General features: G+C 30.0%; 1 protein-coding gene across 1 annotated transcript in view; it reads right to left on the bottom strand.

Annotated features, from left to right (window-relative positions):
* LOC118192678 (kinesin-like protein KIF23) overlaps positions 1-19,492 on the bottom strand; it is a 71,632-nt gene extending 52,140 nt beyond the window's left edge. Inside the window, exons 1-6 of the mRNA XM_035363674.2 lie at positions 19,333-19,492; positions 15,621-15,807; positions 8,519-8,624; positions 7,681-7,817; positions 5,925-6,034; positions 5,042-5,206 (exon numbers count right to left, since the gene is read on the bottom strand). Coding sequence (XP_035219565.2) covers positions 5,042-5,206; positions 5,925-6,034; positions 7,681-7,817; positions 8,519-8,624; positions 15,621-15,807; positions 19,333-19,343 — 716 coding nt within the window. The 5' untranslated portion in view covers positions 19,344-19,492. The remainder of the gene's footprint in view (positions 1-5,041; positions 5,207-5,924; positions 6,035-7,680; positions 7,818-8,518; positions 8,625-15,620; positions 15,808-19,332) is intronic.
* Between the last annotated feature and the right edge of the window lie 2,483 nt (positions 19,493-21,975).

Here is a 21,975-nt window from a genome sequence, read left to right on the forward strand (position 1 = left end):
CGAAGAATATTGTTTTTTCAGTTTTTTGGCATACCGCTTCAGTTATCAACTCAATTTCTTCGCAATTAGATAAATCTTCAATTTCTATATTAGGAAGAATCTTTCTCCGAAATTAAACCAATATTATTGATTTTATTTTCAGCCAAGTTTTCGCTACTCCATATAACTTCATTAAACCACCATCTTTCTCAGTAAGAGTCATAAGAAGGAATCTAAAAATTAAGAAAGCTGAAGACTAACTTAAAATTATCAAAACTAAAAATGCAATTCAGCTCTTTTTAGAGCATGCTTGAAATTACGAGTATTTGTTTCTTACACACAGTACATAGCAGAGGTGGAGAACCCTTTTACAATGAAAGGCCCCATTTAAATTAGGTAGTGATAAAAGAGGCTGCATAAGTTGATATTCTTGTAAATGCGACATTTATGAAATTATCATAGTTTTATTACTTTACTGCATTAAATAAAATTAATCCAAAAAACGTTAATTAATTTATTAAAATAAAAATTTACAATAATGGTTTTGTGTTCACATAAGCCTAATAACTTATAACATTAATCTTAAATAAATTTTTAATAAACAACTTCATATATTTAAATACTATTTCAAATAAAAATAATAAAGTAGAAGTATTTTTCAATAAATTTATTATATTATAAAGTAAAACAAGAGAAAAATAATAATATTAAATTTTAAAAAACCAACACAGCAACAGTATTTTCTGCATATTTAACAGCATGCAAAATCATTTTAAAATTCATTGGAAAATTTAATTTAGTAGGATATTTGCATTTGTGTCTTGCCTAAATGAGCATCTGCAATTTGTATTCTTAAAGTTGTTTTAATTTTTGTCATGAGAGAAAATGTTGCCTCGTAGCAGTAAGTACTTTTCAAAGCAGGAAAGTAAACAGTGTGCATGCATTAACAAGAAAAAAATCAAATATGAAACAGTGTCTTTAAGAAAGCGTATACTTACTAAAAACAATAATTAGATTTTGAAGTAAAACAGTAACTAGATTTTGACAATGGCTGAGAGCAATACGAGATGAGACTGTTACAAGCACATACAGTTAACTACAAATCACCAACTCTAAAAAATACAGGGGAATGCTGAGGGGTTTGGGACAAAGGGAGAAAAGTAGGTTCTGTCTGTCTCTTCATCCTGGTGTCTGATCAGTCGTGCTTGCTATAGCAATAGGGTTACCATATTTAAAGTAGAGGTGAGCCATGGCCATAAGAACAAAACCATAAGAGCCATAAGAACAAAACAGAATTTCTATTGTTAGACGTTAACAAACTGAAAAGTGTGACAGAATGGCAATAATTTCAGAGTATGAAGGACTGCTAGAACTGCAACACTGCAGCATTCCAATCCATGTTATGCTCAATATATGGCAGTGTGTTATTTAATACTATTAATTTTCAAATTGTTGTAATCTATATAGTTAAATGTTAATTAATACAAGAGCTAGAGGCAGCACTAGAAACTCAAGGAGGCCGCACGTTCCCCCACCTCTGGTGTAGAGTATGCATGTGTAGGAACTGCCATGCATGGATAGCCCCCAAATAGAATAATTGAGACAGTCTAAAATAATTACCTATATTTTAGAGAGTTTCAGTCTTTTATGAAGATGGTCATCTCAGAGATGAAGAGTATAGGTGATAATGACTAAAAATTCGCATAATGTATTTAGCCTATTGAAAGATCTTGGAGTCCATTCAAGAAAACAGTGAAAAAGGCATATTGGCTTATTAAAAATGTTACACAGTACAAAGTCTGAGATCCGGATGTCAAACTGTAGAGACATTAGGTATTTTTTTGGAAGCAGGCAAGATGAAAAATTAGCAAACGCCTTCGGCGGGAATCGAACCACAGACCTCTGGAATACCGGCCCAGCATGCAGAACCACTACACCACGAAGGCACGCTAGGAAGGCGGGAGAAATGCTTTATAAAATATCTGGGATGATCTCAAAGCCACCACCAATCTTTTCTTTTTTTTTTTTTTTTTTTTTTTTGTATTTTTGTATGCTTTATGCATGGGCATTTGCTATTTTTCCCCCATAATAAAACATGCGGAGAGTCCCGATTCTTAATTTTACTTTGGCATTAATTAAAATACCTCGTTATTGAAGAAACAATCATTTTAGCATAAATTTGTGTGATCAATAATTTGACTCCGTAGCTGTGTATCTGCTTGGCATACGTCTCAACTGAAACATTCTACAAAGAAACATTGTTGATTTTACACCAACTAATATTTTATATCCCTGATGCCAACCCAGCAAATCATTATTTTTATTATATTAGGCTTTCATCACCGCATGTGTATCAGCACATGACAATTTGCGTAATGACTCATGAAGTTATGCCTAAACATTATATATATATATATATATATATATTAGTAATTGAATAATAAAAAGCATGGTAAACTTTTCTGTTGACATTACGCTTGGCGAAATGAAAGGGTAATGTCCTCGTTATTGAAGAAACAATCATTTTAGCATAAATTATTGATCACACAAATTTATGCTAAAATGATTTTTTCTTCAATAACGAGGTATTTTAATTAATGCCAGGTGATTACAGATTTAAAGTTAAATGTGCTAAAAAATGTTGATGAGAGAAAATTTAACAAAAATTTCTTTCCATATGCTAAAAATAGATTTTGTTAATGATACGCATAGGCCAGTGCTATTTTAATTAAGAATAACTGATTTATTATTCACATAAACCCAGAACTGCCGCCAGAGTTCATATGGACGCACTGGGCGGCGGAATTTAGGGAAGCTAAAATTTTTGAAATTTACAGAAGCACCGAGCAACAAAATAAAGGGATGACAAAATCTTTTAATTTAGGGAAAGCACTGGAATGCAAAATTTAGGGGCAGCAAAAATTTAGAACATAGGTGATTGTTAGCAGAATTTAGGACGCACAGAGGTGGTAAGATATCTAGCGCCGGCTCTCGATAAGCCTTTATTTATTCACGACACAGATAAACCTTAAGCATATGCAAGAAATAGATGTAAGAATAATAAATAACTATAATAATGCAATTCAGCCTTAATTGTCCCAATGCACAATAGAAGCAAGTGAAAATTTAGCGAAACAACTTGTCATTTGTTGCCAATCTTATGATAGTTAATATTAAAGCTGCTGAACTATTTGCAGATGAATTTATGGAGCTCACAAACAATGAAAAGTTATCTCTACAAATTTACAACATTGATGAAACTGGTCTTTTCTGGCAATGTGTACCACAAAATACCTTGGCAAACTCTACAGAAAAGGTTCTAACTAGTGTCAAAGATTCCAAAACAAGACTAATAATAAGATTGCGCAAATGCTGCAGAAATGCATAAGTGCCAACTTTTTGTAATCGAAAAAAAATACACAACATCAAGAATTTAAAGAATATTTTCCCCATTATATATCATGCAAATAAAAAAGCATGGGAGACAGAAACGTTAACGAATGATTGGTTTGAAAATCATTTCATACCTGAGGCTTGGCAACATTTGAATTCAGTTGGTTTACCTGATGATGCAAAAATTACCCTGATTGTGGACAACTGTACAACTCAAACTTCACATAAAGTTTTAATGAAAGATAATGTATCTGCATTATTCTTTCCTCCAAACTGTATGTCCATGATTCAGCCTATAGATATCGGAATAGATCACGAGCTGAAATACAAATATAAAGTAGCATTTAAAGCCCATGTTAAATTTCTTGAATAATGGCAAGACTATTCACGAATTTCTAAAATATTTTAGCATGAAATCTGATGTATGGAGCATTGCAAGGTCATGGGAGAATGTGTCACCAGATACTTTTAAAAATGCTCGGTATAATTTATGGCCAGCTAACATAGTGAGGCTGATGAAGATGATAGCCATGAATTGGAAGGTTTTGGGATATCACAAACTAAAAGCAAAATTTTCCAATGAATGGATTTTGTAAAGAAATGTGGAGAAGTGGTAATAAATGAAGATGATATAACAGAAGTTTTGCACTGAGATGACAATGCCTCTATCATCAATCAACGAACAGCAAAATCTGCAGTATGGTTCTAAATCTGGAAAATACCGCTGCCGACAGTGAAGAAAATTAAGAAGAAAGATTATTGAAAACGAAAAAATTTTTATTGACAAGTTAGTTGAAATTCTCACCACAGCAATTACAAAGATTTGAACAATGGAACTTTATAAATGAACAAGAAATTAGATCTATCTATAGAATTAAAGAGAAAGTATTAGCACACACACAAAAAAAAAAAAAAAAAAAAAAAAGCAACTTAAACAACTTACATTGAAAGAAATTTTAAATAAAGTAAACAAATAAATATTAAGTTTTTGGGGGGGGAATTCTGATACCCTTCAGATCATAAATGCTTCATTATTTCATAAATCACGATTTCATATTTTTAATTTCACAGTTTCTACATGCCATCTTAGTAGATTTAAAACTGATGATCTAATATCCAGAAAAATCCCAAAGTCCCGACAAGTCCGGATCTCGAACCATATAAATAAATTACACATGAATCACAAAGAATAATAGAGTATAAAATATATAAAATAAAAGCACAACAATCCAGAAAGCTCAAGTAACTAGAATATTTTAGAAAGTGCCATATGTTCCAGAAATGTATTTTAAAAAATCAATTTATTTCAAAGAAAAGTTTTCTGTCAAAGATAAATTCCTTAATTTGTATAATATCTCAAACCACTTTAGGCTGATACTGAAATTCAGTTATCTTGGTAGTTGTGAATATATTTATCTGATGATCTCAGCTAGGTAAAAAAATAACCTCCTTAGAAAAGAAGATTATAATTATTTGTATAGGTATTTGATTATGTTGTCATAAAATATTGGTTACTTTTAGTGATGGTCATCATGATAAGGGTGGTTACTATGACAGGATTTTCTGCATTCTGATTATTAAATTATTTAATTTCATACAGTGAAACCAGATATGAATAATTCCATCTATTGATTGAAAATACCAACGTATTGGACACAAAATAACTTACTTAATTCTCTTAGCATCAATAGGAGATTCTTCTAATAGATCATAGATATAATTGTTGTATATTTCAACATAGGATACAAATACTGCGTAATTCATATCTGGCAAAATTTCAGTTACTACTGTTGGATCTGGAACTCTGTTACACCAATCTCCAATAGTTTCTTTCCTGCAACAACCAGCCATTGAATTTATTTAAGTAATGCACATAAAATAGCATTTTCAGGCTACATCAGAGAGTAAAAAACTAAATGCAAAATTTGAAAATTAAAGTTTATTAACAATTTTTTAAATACTGAAATGTGAAAAATAAATCATGCATACAGTTCATTCTATTTTCATTTACAGCAATTAATGATAAAAACTATATTTTATTGATCATTGCTATAACGAACCAGGATGAACTTTTATTCATCAATAAAAGAATTTAATAATAAATAAAATTCATAATTAAAAATATTAGAATAACAAACATTAATTTTTACTGATTACTAAAAATTTTATTCTAGTCATATCTTTTAAATTTAACATGAAATTATTGATGGTAATTAAAAAATATATAAATAAAATTCGATACATACAGTGTCATAAAACTGTTTTTGGATGGTTTAAAGTTAAAAAATGCAAAAGGTTATTTCAATCTTTTCAGAACTACAAGATTGATGAAATAATTAACACTATTAAAATCATACTTATTTTTAAAATTAACTTTTAAAATATAAATAACATACATTATTTTATATAATATGTATTGTTAGTTATCTGAATCACTTTAAAATATATGAATATATTTCCGAAAATTCTTAAGACTTTTGATATATACAATATTTCATTTTCAGAGGCATGTAAAAATAAGTTTATAGAAAAATTTTTCGCATAAGAAATACCTTTTGAGTTTTGGAGTTCTGTTAAAAATGCCAAGTTCTTTTTGCTGATCTAATAGAGCTTCAGCTGTAGATTGTATATCAAAACCATTAAGTCTATCAGGTTTAAATACCTAAAAAATATATATATATGTGTATATGCAAGAAAAAAAATTTTTAATTTAAATTGGCAAAAGTCTTTTAATGAACTTTAATGAATATTTTCCCTCATTATTCTAAAAATAGTAATACGTTTCTCATAATGCTAGTGATAAAATGTAACTAAAACTCAGCCAATAATCATTTTACTGCAATATTAATTATTCAATCAAATGCATCAAGAACTAAAACTATATCATTTCAATTTAAGATTTCATCCTGAACATAATTTGTTTGCTTTTTATACTTTGGCCTCGCTCAATTGCTACTTGCTGCTTCTCTCCTTACTGAAAAGCTATGAAAATTACAAATGTTTTGAAACAGATTGATGATGATTCAGAGTGCCAAACTGTTTATTGCTGCAACATGTTTACTGAAATAAAGATGAATATTTAATTCGCCTCGGTTGCCCAGTTTCCTTTTGATTACGGATCACCATCTTCAGCATCAATGAAAAGCAATATTCTTACAACGTCAATATTTCTATAACATCATGACTTCTAAGCACACTGCTTTTATTACATATATACATACATAACGTAATGCAATTTTTCTAGTAAATATTGTTTAATCCCATTAATACTATGATAATGTTTTTCTATTAATAACATCTTGCCCCAAAGGCACCAAAATGTGTCAATAACTTGTTCGATAGCAGTTGTTTATGTAGCTTCCTTGACACTAAGACTTGTTTATATCTCAGTAAAAAATAAAATATAAGAAATATAACACTCTGTATTTAAATCATGTTCTGCATTTTTAAAGCACACAATCTTTATTACTGAATGAATGCTGCATTCATTAAATTATTAGCTTAATATTCAAACTTGTCCATACTATACTGATCTAATTGGAGTGTCTGAACAGCATTTATTTCAGCAATCAGATAGCACTAATTAAGCTGTTATCAATCTTATGCATAAAATTATTAATACATATAATCAAGTATTATGTGCTCAAATTGTTCACCATACCAAAGAAAAAACAAAATCATACAATCATAGATTTTATTGCAAACGTTCAATGAAGCATTTCAAGATTTCTACTTTGGAATGGTAGAAATATTTTTCGGAAAAGGTGCTCCTAATGGGAAAACCAAAATAACTAATAATATTAAATATTCATTTTAGTACTTACGTAAAATTTTGTTGACCATTTTAGCCTATTAAAGAAAAGACGCCAAACTATGCTATTTTTCGCCAAAAATGGAAAAGTTTTCAAACACGCTGGGTTTGGTGTAACCTCGATTACACGTGTCAGTTATTATTCTTGAGTAAAGCCTCCTTTTTTTGCTGTATCACGGATTTAAAAAAAAAAAAAACAAATGCAAAAATAATTGCTAAACCTAGCGAAATAACCTAGGTAATAAAACCTAGCAGAAATAATTGCTTTTACAGCATATCTCCTTAATAAAAAATAATGGAAATTTTTAATGAAAAATAATAAATTTGAAAGGAAAATAAAAATAGAACATTTTTTCTTGTATTTAGTAATTTTTTTTTTTTTTCCCCCCTCTTTTCTTTGGCACGAGTGGTGCCGTCTCTTGTGGTCGATGGGATTTTCTGTAAGTACCATCATTTCTACTAGCAGTGATTATTACTAATAATTAAAAATTACTTACAAATTTTGTGGCTTGAAAATCTTTTATGCTGTTAAATACAACATCAAGACTTCTGGGTAATAATCCCCCATCCTGAGGATTTCCAGTCATAGTGTGTGTCTTACCTGATGATGTTATTCCATATGTAAATAATAAACCTAAAGAAAAAAGGTTTTAATAAGTACATTTGGCTACAGAAATTAAATCCTAAGCAAGCAAAAAAGACACTAAAAATATATTAATATTTTTTAATAAAAAAAAGATCAGTTTTGCACAAAATGCTGCTTTTAAAATTTCCAGGAGGTGCTTTAATTGAAAATGAAATTCAGAAGCAAACCTGGACAGGCATAAAAACACTTGCTTTTTTAGTTTTACATAAAACCAGCTAATATATTCCTGATAAAAAATTATGGATATAAAAGCACTTCTAAAATAATAACTTAATAAAGCATGCTAAAACTGTCAAATTTATATGTATTTGAAGTTACAAACAAAATCAAAATGTTATAATTATGGTAACTCCTGCGATTCACTGACAGCACTTTTTCCCTCAATTTCTCACTATTGTCAGATTGCTTTTTAAGCTATCTTGACAATAAAAATTAGTAAAAAGTGTACTCTCTCCTATAAGAACAGCAGTAAAAATTTATCAAGATTTAAAATACTTTAGTATGTACAGATTTTAAACTTGGAGACATTACTGAGATTTTAATTTACATTACTACAATTTCAAATTAAATAATTTCTAATTTCCGCTGATCAACAGTGATTAAAAATGTATACTAGACTAGATGATACTTAAAATAAAAAATGACTGAACTTATAAAATGAAAATGTGTTTCAAAGTAGAATTACTTACCATTGTTACCTTGCAGAAGATCACTGACTAAAGGCAAAGCCACGTGATCAAACAATTCTTTTTGTGTTGTTCTCTCATTAAATACTCGTTGAAATGAATAATGCACCTACAAAAATTTCAGTATTATTACATTGGTTTATTTCTAATATATACATTTTCTAAAAACAACAGACAAATTTGAAACAGTAGTTTATAATAGTTACATCAAAGCAAAAATTTTAAATATGGTATAAATATTTTCTCTCAACTCTAAAAATTACTGCTCAGAATAACTATATGAAAAAATTCATAACAAACTTTTTAGTCTCTCATACATTCCACAGCATTCTTGCTAATTTTCAAAAATTATGTTATTTTATGACAATATAATTACATAGAAAATTGCTGTAGAGTAACTATTTTCACTCTTCTGTTAGTAAAAAAAAAAAAAATATCAGACAATTATTCAGACAGAACCAAGCCGTTAGACAGAATTTGGCCCACATTAAACCAAGAAAGCTTACTGCAAAAAAATTTTAATCTTAGTAAAAACATAACACATCTCTATGCAAAACACACAGTTACCCAAAATAAACCCCCATCCAAGCAAGAGTGTTCCATCTTTTCTTATAAAATTATTAGTTATATTCCCAAGTAATTAATACTAATAATAAAACAGTTTGATTGAATGATTGATACAACAAGGAACTAAAATTTACCCACGAAAGCAGTCTAAAGAAAAAATCATTGTCTAACTTGAATACAGCCTGCAGAACTCGTGCAATCTAAAAATCTGCATCCAATATTCCTATACAGAAGCCTGATAAATTATTACAATGTAATACTTTTTTTTTTTTCCCCAATTTCAACACAGAGTTTTGGCAATTTTTCAACTACTGTATAATTTTATCTTAGCATACAACTATGCAAATTGATAAATATTGCTAGTATCATATTAACTTCTTAGACTACTTAAAGATGTTAAAATTATGTCCTGCAGATTTACCCACGTGATGATGGTAAAAATGCTCTAACAACTGATAGTTTAAGATTGAAATTCGAAAAGTTTTATTTACTTATTTAGAAAGAAATATTTTTAACATTTGTAATTTATGACAAATGCTACTTGCCTATCATAATTGCCAAAAAATTTGTAGTGGCCATTATGTTAAGATAAGTACATTATTAAGATTATATATGGATGTTGGTTCCAAATTTTTCATTTTCGGGGGTGTTGACCACTCCAGAATTGAAATTCTATAAGCTGTAAAATTTTTCTGGGATTCTCTTTAATATTACAGTCAAAAGTCTTTAATCCGGATGTCCATAATCCGGAATTATCTATAACCCAGATCTCAAAGCTACAAACTTTCTGCGCATGCGTTAACGCATAATGCGTTTACGCATGTGCATAATACCTTTACTCATGCGAATATGCGTTTATGCATGCATGTTTAACGTATAACGGATGGTATAAGCTAAGCTAAAATTATCTAATTATCTATTTCAGTTAATGTTGCAGATTGCGTTGTTCCTTAATCTTCGAATTGGATCCGGCTTATTATTTTTTGCAGACTGTTAGAGCAATTTCATAAAAGTAAGCTTGAACTTTCGATTATGACAAAAAGAATTTCCAATTCTGGAGCTGCCAAAGGATCTACAAAGCGAAAGCATATTTCGATGTCCATCAAACAAAAAGTGGAATTGTTGCAAAAAAGGGATAAAGGCATATCCTTTGTTTCTCTAACCATTCCAAAATTTGTTTATCAACATCACGCTGCTCTCTGTCAGCACTATCCTTATCTTCAGGGCAGATGTTTTTATTTTATTCGGCTTATAATTCTTTACTAAATGTAATATTTCATCTCGATGTACTCAGTCTTTGATATGTTTTAAATCAAATTCCTCATCATTATATATATCACGAATACACATCAAATAGTTTTCTGGTTGCAATTTTCTAATTTCGACTGTGCGTAATGTATGCTTTACGCATGCGCATGTTGAATGAAATGCTTAATAAAGTAAACAAATAAATATTAAGTTTTTTTTTTTTTTTTTTTTGGGGGGGGGGGGTAAACTTTGATACCTTTTAGATCATAACTGCTCCTTATTTCATAAATTATGGTTTTATATTTTTAATTTTATAATTTCTGCATGCCGTCTTACCAGATTTAAATTGATGATCTATAATCCGGAATCGCCGAAGTCCCGACGAGTCCGGATTAAAGATTTTTGACTGTATTATTAGATAGGTTGATTATTTTCCCTTCAGTTATCATTTATATTAAAACAAGCTATAAAGTTTTTCCCTTTTCCACTAATCAACTCTTAACTCATTTTTTAAAATATAAAAGAATGGCCATAGGACATTTAACACCCTGAACTGCTCAAACTGTTATATCACTGAAGAATTTTCTCAGACAGCTTTTCTGAGACTATTGAATTATTCATAATAGAATATGTTTTCTTCTTTGGATACAAGTTCAACGTTTAATACTATGTTAATTTTGAGCATATACCACAGTGCTTTTAAATCTATTGTCCTTGCACTTAGTCAAAGAAGTAGTTTTTTTTTTTTTTTTTTTTTTCTTTTAAATCAAAGTGACTAATTTCACAAAGATTTCTAAAATCTGCATAGCATTCCATGCTTAAAAACATGCTATGTAATATTTCACCCATCATTTCACCTGGATATCATCCATTGTCACATCGGATTTTGCAATCCTACAAGCGGCTAAGGACGATTTTTCACAATGCAGCTTACTAGCTCATGTACATAATGTAAATAGCTACATATATTCTAAAAATAATACATTTCAACTAACAAAGTTTGGTACTTTTCCGTTTGGCCGGCACAAGCGATAAAGTCGCCGAAAGTGGTACAACCAATGCCAAACCGAATATCCTCGCTGATAACCTTTCAGCCACTTTTTCAAAAAGTCGCTGCTATTTCTTATCAGATTGATCGTTTCTTTCAATATTGGCATACAGTTACATAGAATTTTTTTAATTATAAAATTTAAATAATTCTTGCATTAAAACTCGAATTCCATACTAAGATTTAACTTGAAATTAATGTAGATAATTTCTGAGAGAATTAGATATTTGTAGCTTAGTTTACATGAGATGGTATCATTTGGGATCACATGATATGAACCGGCGAATCGAGATGTCCATGAAAGCATAGTAAATTCTTAAATTAATGTCTTTTTACAAATATGTTAAAAATGGATGAAAACCAATGAAAATTTGGGATTTGCTCAGGACAGAGAAAGAATCTGTCAGATTCTTTCAAGCGAAAGGTGTTTTGCCTAACATTGCTTTTTGTGATAATAATCATGAAATGAAATTATATTTTGAAGCTGCAACCTTTCAACTTGCCGCAGTAAAAGAAGCATACGGAAAGGCACACGGTTTGAATCATTGAGATTGAGTTTTTTGAAGTGTGTAAGATTTATTTATGGTTGGAATTAAGAATTAACTTCAGTTAAATGGTGTAAAAAGCAGTTGGAAATCAGTCACAGAACAGTTGTAGACTGGAATAACTACATGCGAGAGGTTTGTGTGGATTCTTTACTTAAACGTCAACGACACAGAATAGGAGGACCTGGTATGCTCGTTGAAGTGGATGAAAGTATATTCACGAAGCGCAAAAACAAAGCGGGACGGATTTTACCATAACAGTGGATCTTTGGTGGAGTTTGTCATGAAGCAAACGAATGTTTTCGTGTGAAGATGCCAAACCGGTCCATGACTATTATATTAGAGGCAATAAAGGAAAATATCGAAAAAGGAACTACGATGTATTCCCATTCATGCAAATCATACTTCACTGAAAAACTGGAAGAGGAAAGTTTCAAACATTTCAAAGTGAACCATAAATATAATTTTGCAGATCCGCACATAATCCGCATATAATTTTGCAGAAGTACACGCAAAAAATAGAAAGACTATGGGGTAGCGCCAAATGACGGAATAAGAAACATAGAGGAACGGCACGTCATCATCTGGAAAGTTACCTCACCGAATTTATGTGGCGAAAAGACACATAGGACTCATTCGAAAAAATTTTAAACGATATTAAAATATTTATGCCTGCAAAATAAAACAAATTTTTAGAACTAACATTTGTTAAAAATTTTTATGTGTATACTGTATGTTGTTGGCAATAAAGTCTGCTTGGCGAGATTTACGATGGAGAAACGGAAATGGCAAGGTATGGAAAAGAACCATACTATATTTTTTAAATTTCCCTATGCTAATTTTTAAATTTCCATTTCATTACTATTCATCATTTCAAGTCTACATTTGTCACTAGATCGGAACATAGAAAAACAACTTTCTCAGTTCTGCATATTACTGCACCATTTCTTACCAGCTCAAACAGCAACAATTTTTTTGCCATTGTGATGGCACTAATCAGTGCTTATTACAAAATTGCTTTAGAGCACCTGCCAACTATGAGTTAAATGCCACAGTGGCTAATTGCCTAGTGCCTAATCATCATGGTCAATGGTAAAAAAAATCAAATCATTAACACCCCCCCTTTTTTTTTTTTTTTTTTGGTACTTACCCGAATCGGTAACCGTTTGTTTCTCACCAATGCAGAAATGCATCAAATCAACAGTCTCGCTAGGTCTATTGTAGAAAACAAATACCTAATATTGTATATTACTTAAGCCAATGGCTTAAGATTACAATAATATGAATTAACAATACTCCATTTCCATACTCCATTTCATAAAATAATTAAAATACATCAGATTTATGTTTATTATCGGAGTGTACATATATTTTGCAGTAAAATAATAATTAAATATGAAAATATATAGCACAAATAAATACCAGTCTATTATTAATAATTAGTACTATTAATCTAAACTAAATTTATACCCTGAATTTGCATACCAAAGCAAGACTGTATGAATGATTAAATCATAGAAATAAAGATTTACTATTAATAAGCACATATGTTGACAAACTGACAATGAAAAAAGATAAGTGGCCTTTCCATTCACTACTAATAGTTATAAAGGCAGTTTAAGAGTAATTGTACAGAAAATTACCCAATGAATCAGAAATATGGCAGTTTTGCAGTAAATGAGTTATATTTAATTTGACTTTTTTTATTTCAAAGAATGATGTGTATATCATTAGCGAACAATGTAGGATATATGAAGCAAGTTAGTTCTAGGGTAGAGTTGACTTTAAGGTACCCCTTGTATTATCGCGAAGTTGTTGTTTCATTTATCGCCAAGTTTTTGTTTTGTTTTTCGCCAAGTTGTTGTATCATTTATGCTGAGTAGTTGAACATCATGGAAACCTTATTATGACATAATCATTTGCATTATTCTGGGAAATTTTGAATTATGGGATGTTTTGCAAAGGCTTTTGTGGTGTGTGTTGCTTAGGAAGTACATTGCTTGTTTCATTGTTTAGACGGTACAATGGCTGAATGTAGTAAAATTAATTTGAAGTTTCTGTATGATTTGGAATGAAAGGGGAAAAGTGCATTAATTAAGTGAATTAATTGTGTAAATGAAGGTTTACTTAGTAGCCATAGTCCGGAACTACGTAGTATATTTCTGACTTTTATTTTTGTGAATTTCTGTGGCAATGCTGATATACAGATTGTAGTTCAGATAATTTTAGGAAGTTTTTGGATGCTGTTAAGAAATTTTGTGTGCCACAGACTGAAGACGAACGAATTTCTAAATAAGGTAAGGGGATTTTGCTTTGTGTAGTGCTAAATTACATAACAGGTTTTCTTTTTTTTTTTTTTTTTTTTATTTTATTGTTTGGTTTAAAATGTAGCTCATTGAGATTATGTATTTTTTGTTCGCCTCTACTGTAGAATTGGATGCTCCTTTGACTTTTTAAGTGAAAATATATTGATGTGTACATGGACAAACTCAAGGGAATGCGTAAAGCATAGTTTGTGCAAGTCAGGGATTTTTTTTTTTTTTTAAGTGAAAATAGGTCGATGTGTACATGGATAAAGTCAAGGGAGTACACAATGCTATTTTTTTGCAATTCGGGGATTTTTTTTTTAAGTGAAAATAGGTTGATGTGTACATGGATACTGAGTTTGTGCAATTCCTTGACTTGTTATTTTGGCTTGTGTAACGGCAATTTTTAGCGCCAAAATCGCCGATACACAGGCCAAAATAACAAGTCAAAGCATTGCACAAACTCGGTATCCATGTACCGCCAAAAATCGCCAAGGAGTACCCTAAAATATACTTTTACCCAATTCTAGCATGAAATTTTTTATTTATAATTATCCATGCTGCAAACGGTTATTGCCTAGAATGATCATAAAACTGAAGGCACATGATTTTAACGCAGCATTGTTGCCATCAACTGTTGGACAGTGATAAAAATGACTGGTTCTTAGTTTGATGGAAGTGTTCAAAATTAAAATTAGTTTGAGGCAATTAAGTTAATCTGGTTGGTATTGTTTTTTTGATCTGAAGATTTGATTTTCCAGTGGCTCTGTTTCATTTCTGAATCGTACGATATCAAAACATTATATGAAGCTCTACTTCATTATGTTTAGAGCAACTTTTCAATCATATTAAAACATATAAAAATGAGAAAATAGTTTTCCCATTTTCTTGACTACTCTGTAGCAGTCGACAAGGTTAATGGTTTTAGAAATGAGTGATAAAAATGAAAAAATTCGACAAATTGTTGATTGGCTCAAATTATCATTGAATGTGTTAAAGTGTAACAGAGAAAAAGACAAATAAGTCTGAAATTAATATCATGTTTATTTTTAATAATGTTTTACATTTGTTAAATGTTTGTTGTTTTACTTGGCATATATTAGCTTATAATTTGAGATATTCTGCTTTCTTTAATAATATAAATATCATCTTAATGAATGTAAGTTTATGAAAACAGAGACTAAAATAAATAATTAAACAAATTCAATCAATAAATGCTGTTTAAATACCAGTCTTCATGACAGATCTAAAATCCTGTGCCCCTCAGCAGGTTAAAACATCCCAAAATTAAATAATTTAAATTCAACAGTTTTTTTTTTTTTTTTTTTTTTTTTTTTTTTTTTTTTTTTTTTTAAATAAAATAACACAAGTAATTACAAACATATGCTTACTTCTTTAAATATTCTAGACGTTTGAGAAAGATCAGGTGGGAATAAAACAACAGTTTTCTCATCTTTTGCTCGAACACAGATTTGATCATATTCATTGTCTAAGGGTCTGATTCTACAATACACTTCTATAGGATCTTTTGCAGAAGATTTTAACTTTGTCAGTGGTTTTCTTGGAGTCTTGGGACGTCTGGAAGATTTAAAAAACAATATTCTTAAATATGTCATCTACACTCCTTTAAAAAAAATGATCCACAAGATAACTAATATCACATATTAAATACACATTGTCAAAGTCTTACCAAGGCTTAATACTAGTATACGATGCACACGGGATTTGCAACTTTCTCATGACATTCAGGTTTAGTTCTAATAGTGGTAATTTTTTATTATATAGGTGTGGATTATTCGGTTTGTAGCATAGCCTGTCGGTGCCCACGCATACACACTCAAAGCTATGCAAGAGAGTCTAAAAAATCAAACACATGTAATTCCGAGCACGCTCTAAAAACCAGTGAATTATACCTTTATGTTCAGTTTCAATGATTACCTTGTACTGTTCATTCTGCATATACATAAAGGCATTGTTTGAATTTATCACTGGGATTGTTTTGTTTCATATACATATTCATGCATATTCTCTTCTTATTATTTTAAAAATAGAATCAACATTTTAGAGCTAAAAAGGAATAAAGATCACATTAACAAATACTAATCGTTTCATATGTCACAAGAACAGAAGAGGCAGAGTGGTTTTGAAAGTACAAACAAAGAAAATACCGAGAATTGCATTAGTCCAGTAAAAGATAATATAAAGATTTATGTTCAAACTCAACTGGACTTCTTCACCAACAGAGTTTCAAATACCGTGATCAAACATCACTTCGAAAATTCATCAATGAAATTCAACAAATATTTAAATGTTCTTATAAAAGATTACTTTTTTTTTTTTTTTTTTTTTTTTTTTTTTTAAGAAATAAGAATGTACCATAAGCATGAAAATTGATAGTTTGGATTATATACGTTTTTCAATTATCCATAACCTGGATAATCAACAGTACACTGTATACAGATGAAACAAAAATTGTTCAAAATCACTTAACAAAATTTTAATAATTTCTTTCTCGTAAGGTAGACAGTATAATTAACTTAGCCTTTTTTTTTTTTTTTTTTTAATCTGACATATTTTCATTCTCTTTTCTTTTGATACTTCGCTAAATTTTGAAAACTACAGATTGATGGTTGCAAGTTGCAAATAAGCAAAGAATTTTCAGTTACATGAAAGTTAGATTTCCTATTTATAATTTTAATAGAGAAATTTTGGTACTATTCTATTTTGAGGACCATAAAAAATTGCCAAACTATTGTTGATGCCAGTGCTACCATAAATAATTCCGGCAACCCTAACACAAGAAAGGATGTACAATAGTAAATAATTATCTAATATTATTGTTTTAATTTAGATGAAAGGTTAATTTTATATAATACTTTTTATTATTATAATTTAAATAAAAAAGGCTGAACATAACTGAATGGAAGCATAACAGTAAATAACTATTTCAGATCATTATTATAATTTATATAAAAAAAAAAAAAAAAGGCTAAACAGAACTGAATGGATTCCCGCATCGCTATTTCGCTACCCAGTTATTGCTAAAGCATAATTTAATCTCGTTGGTTGTTCAAACATAATTTTATATAATGAATGATGCCTTTTCTTTAAAATCCTTCTATTGCAGACTTTTCGTAATGGAGAATTCCCAAATTGTTAAATCCATAGGATATCAAAAAAAGGATTTGGTTCATCTTTGGATTATGGTAACTTTGCGATTTTTTGGCGAAAATTTGGCGACCAACACTGCTACAACAACCTGCCAGTTTTTGTTTGCACTCAATTTTGTTTTCATGAAGTAAAGGCATGGTTTCCCCCCCCCCCAACATTTTTTTCCAACAATCTGCTAGCTGAATTACACTTATGCTAGAACTTTTATGGAACAAAAGTGCTTAAACATGACTAATTAGGTATGAAATTGGGAGAAAGTGCAGAATCGCAAACTGCTTGCCGCGTTTTTAAGAATTGCACATACACGGTAACCATGTACACGTCAACCTATTTTCACTTAAAAAAACATCCCAGAATTGCACAAAAATGACATTGTGCACACTCTTGACTTTATCCATGTACACTGCTAAAGTCCTAGCTAGTAACCTTTATTGCCTTACCAAAATGTCGCCAAACCACCTGTTACCATATTCCAAGGATTTAAAAATTAAACTAGTATTTCAATGGTGTCTTAAGAAATATAGAACTATCTAAACTTACACGCTTTCAAATCAGTGTGTGCGCTAGATTTGGCGTGCTGTTAAATGGGCGCATTTGCTAGATTTGGTGCTTTTGCGCATACATTTTCGCTGCAGTTTTTTTTAGGTCCTCAAAACGAAATAGTACTGAAATTTTAAATACTGGGATATTTTTATTAAAAATATGAAATTGATCTATCACATCAGATAAAATCCTAATATACAGTACGGCCTTCGCACAATTTTGAAAATTGAAGCCAACACAAAAATGACTCGTTTACTGCTCATTATATTGCCAAATCCCGTGTGTACCATATACTAGGATTAAATCTCATATCAATATCTGAATAGGAAGTGTATAAAAGTAATGGATAAGTACTCTATCTACACACAATGAAGGTACTTTTGCATTTCTTACAATAAAAAACAATTTAGACTTCATCAATTTCTGTTATTTTGTTTAAAATAAAAAAGAAAACTGCTAACTGTTGATAAATTTTAAAAAGAAAAATTGGTACTTTTCTGTTATCGGGGGACTGGATTCAGAAATGTATGTATGATGTGTGTATGCATGTATGTGCATATGTGTGTGTGTATATACACACAAATATGTATGCACATATGTATATACATGCATACATGAACACATCAATCCATACATACATTACTGATTACGGTCCCAATAACAGAAGAGGACCAAAATATACACATCAAGGTATTTTAAGATAATACATGCAACAATGGTGTACAATCAATCTCCTTTTTTAAAAAAAGGGAGGGGCAGAAAAAGAAAAGAAAATAGAGAAAGAAAAATTAAAACTCAAAAATCTCATAATTCATTTTAATCATTCCTTAGTATTTTGAAACATATTATTATATACAACCAGAAAATACACATACGTTATATTTTGGGAGTAATGGGCAATCTATTAAATATTTCTTGAAATTTAGTTCACAAATGCAAAAAAAAAGTTTATTACGAGTTTACTTCACCAGCATAGTACCCTTTCTTTTCAGCCATACTGTAAATTGCTTAAAACATGGAAAACTGTATCACAATAAAATTTCATAACAGTTTTAAACTTTGAATTTAGTTGTCCTTTAAAAATTTTGTAAAGCAATATGAAAGGTAAAATTTACGTCCCGTCCTCCTATTAAATGCAAAGTTACTTCATATAACGTATAATTTACGATTTGATTAAATTTTATATTAATTCTTAAATAATAAAAAAAAGTTTGATTAAATATATATGGCATTACAGTAAAATATTTTAAGGAGAACAAATGACGTAATTTGTTTCTAAAATGCATTATTTGGGGGGCTGGTAGCTATTAAAAACTCTCCTTACATACAGAACAAATATCAAAAGTTATCTTGCATCTTATTTTAAACAAAACGAAAAAACTGACTTACACTGGTTTCATTTTTATCAAATATCCGAGTTACAAACTGTAGAACGCAAGTTACACCCAAGTTGCATAACACTCAAGTAAGATAATTACAATCGAACACAACTGTTTTAGCGTTTGAAATCGCGCGGTAGAAATGATATTTACAAAATTTCGGCAGTTACAGTTATTACGTTTAGACAGACAGACAGATAGTAGACAGATGTCTTGTTTTGCACCCGCTAAGAATGCTGGAAAATGTTTAATATTATTACGGTCGGATGTATTTTAAATTTCTAAAATTTATCTTTTATCTACGTTTAAAATACTGCCGTTTGTTTCTTAGTGCACGATACTCAACTTTATTTTCATATTTTAAAATCTTTATATTGGCGTACAAGAACTTTTTTGTTCTCGCTTTTCTGATCATATTGATAAATGCATTTGACAACTTTCCATACTGCTGTGGCGCCCTCTTTGAGCCTTTTTATTGTTGTAGTAAATATACATTTGACTTTCCGTAATTGGTTGCTGCAGGGAAACATACGTTAATATTTTCAGTTTCTTTTTACTTTCAAAGCACTTTTCTTTAATTTCCTAATGACCTTTAGTTATTATAAGCTTTTTCAGTATTATTATTAAAATTTTAATATGTGTAAATGGTTTTTAATTCATACATATTACGTTTTAACACTTAATGGACATCTTTTTTAATTATTTAACATTGATTCGTTTAACTTTGGGTTTCGTATTTTTGGCCCAGTCTCATTTTTATTTCATTGAAACTAAGAGCGAAATTAAAATCTCCAGATTTGGCCTTTCGCTTGTGTGTGCTGTCCCAAACAAAAATTTCTATAATTTCACTCATGGGCACGGCCCAGAAACCCCCTAATAGACTTAATTCGTGAAAACTAAGACAAGAGCCTCTGCCATACTGTAAATGCTCTGTATTTCTAATACTGGAGATGGGATTATTCCCGAGAAGATTACATTATCTAATGGACTAATTCTATCTGCAAATTTTTGTAGTATTCTGCAAGCATACCAAACCTTAAATATTCTTACCAAAACCCAACTTTATTATCATGATATTATTCTCTCCCGAATTGGCAAAAATACTAAAGCTAAATTTATTGGCAAATTTTACTCAGATGTTTTAAGGGTTATCGCTGAAACCAATGGTCTCAAATTCAAACTGCATGCAGGCCGAATCCACAATCTAAAAACAGGTAACGGTCCGCATATAAGCAAAATGTACACTGCTAGGACAACGGCTTGAATTTGGCCAATGACAGTCCAGATGAAGTTTTCATTAACTCCGCCCACATGAGTGACGTCATATTTCTGACGTTTGTTTACATTCTACTGTTCAGAGTTACGAAGTGCGTTTTTAATGTACATTTAGTTTTTCGGAATAAAAGTGTATATATATGCGTATATATTTGTATATAACCGATTTAATGTTTGTTCGGATTATTCTACTGTTCCAATACAAAATTAGGTCTAGTCAGATAGAAGTTACTGATGGCTGGAAGATGCATGTAAAGTGTGGTTTACAAATTATTCTGCATATTGATAATCAGAAACTTTTAAGTGATAATGACTTAAATCATCTACTATATAAAATGTACCTGCGGGAATTAAACCAAGTGAAGTTAATGTTAAGTTAGTGAATCCAAGTGCTATTTTGTGTCAGTAATTAATGCAGTAAATATTTTGAATCAAAATGCCACCAGTAACTATTGCAATGAATTGACATAGTGTGGGTCAAGAAATCCTTAAAATACATTTCACATATATCTATCTGAATATTTACAACATTAATTGTGCTTTGATTAAGAAATCAATATGCTTTACAGGATTCAATATGCTTTCTTAGAAATAAACTTCATTTCATTATTAGAATGTTGAGAGTATAAAAGATGAAAAAGTGTGTCCACTCTAATGAACATATTGGAATGTAATTTAACTGTGAAACTACTGAAGTTAAATGATGAACATGTTATTTAATAAGAACTGAATATATTTAAGATATGCTACCAGCTCTGATATTTCAAGACTGTTGGATATGCTTATCTATGAAGATTAAATCACTATTAACTGACAAATTATGGTTCTGGTAAAGCATATATCATATTTGGAATCGTAGAAAGGAAGTTCATTGTTTTTCTGAAATGTAAAGAAAATAATACTGAATAACTGTAAGTGCTTAGTGTAATAGACCTACTGAAATCTAATTTAGCTATAAAACTGCAAATGCTAAATGATGCTGAACAAAATTTAGTAAGATATACTACCAGTAATGATATTTCAAGACTATCGAAAATGCCTAACAATGAGGTATCATTACCTGTTCTAAGTTGTAACGCTGAATTGAATAAGTATACTTTTATTTCCAGGAAACATACCTTCAAGTGAATTGCTTGAATTAATCAAATTCAATTTAAAAAAATCACTATTAACTGACATTATAGTTCTGATAAAGCATATATAATATTTGGAATTTTCATTGTTCAGTATGCATTCTTAGAAAGGAAGTTCATTGTTTTGTTGAAATGTTAAGAAAATAATAGTGAATAACTGTAAGTGCTTAGTGTAATAGACCTACTGAAATCTAATTTAGTTATAAAACTGCAAATGCTAAATAATGCTGATCATAATTTAACAA

Source organism: Stegodyphus dumicola, chromosome 11 (assembly GCF_044657685.1).
Source record: "Stegodyphus dumicola isolate Sdum_Otavi_A_Nest chromosome 11, ASM4465768v1".
Taxonomy (NCBI): domain Eukaryota; kingdom Metazoa; phylum Arthropoda; class Arachnida; order Araneae; family Eresidae; genus Stegodyphus; species Stegodyphus dumicola.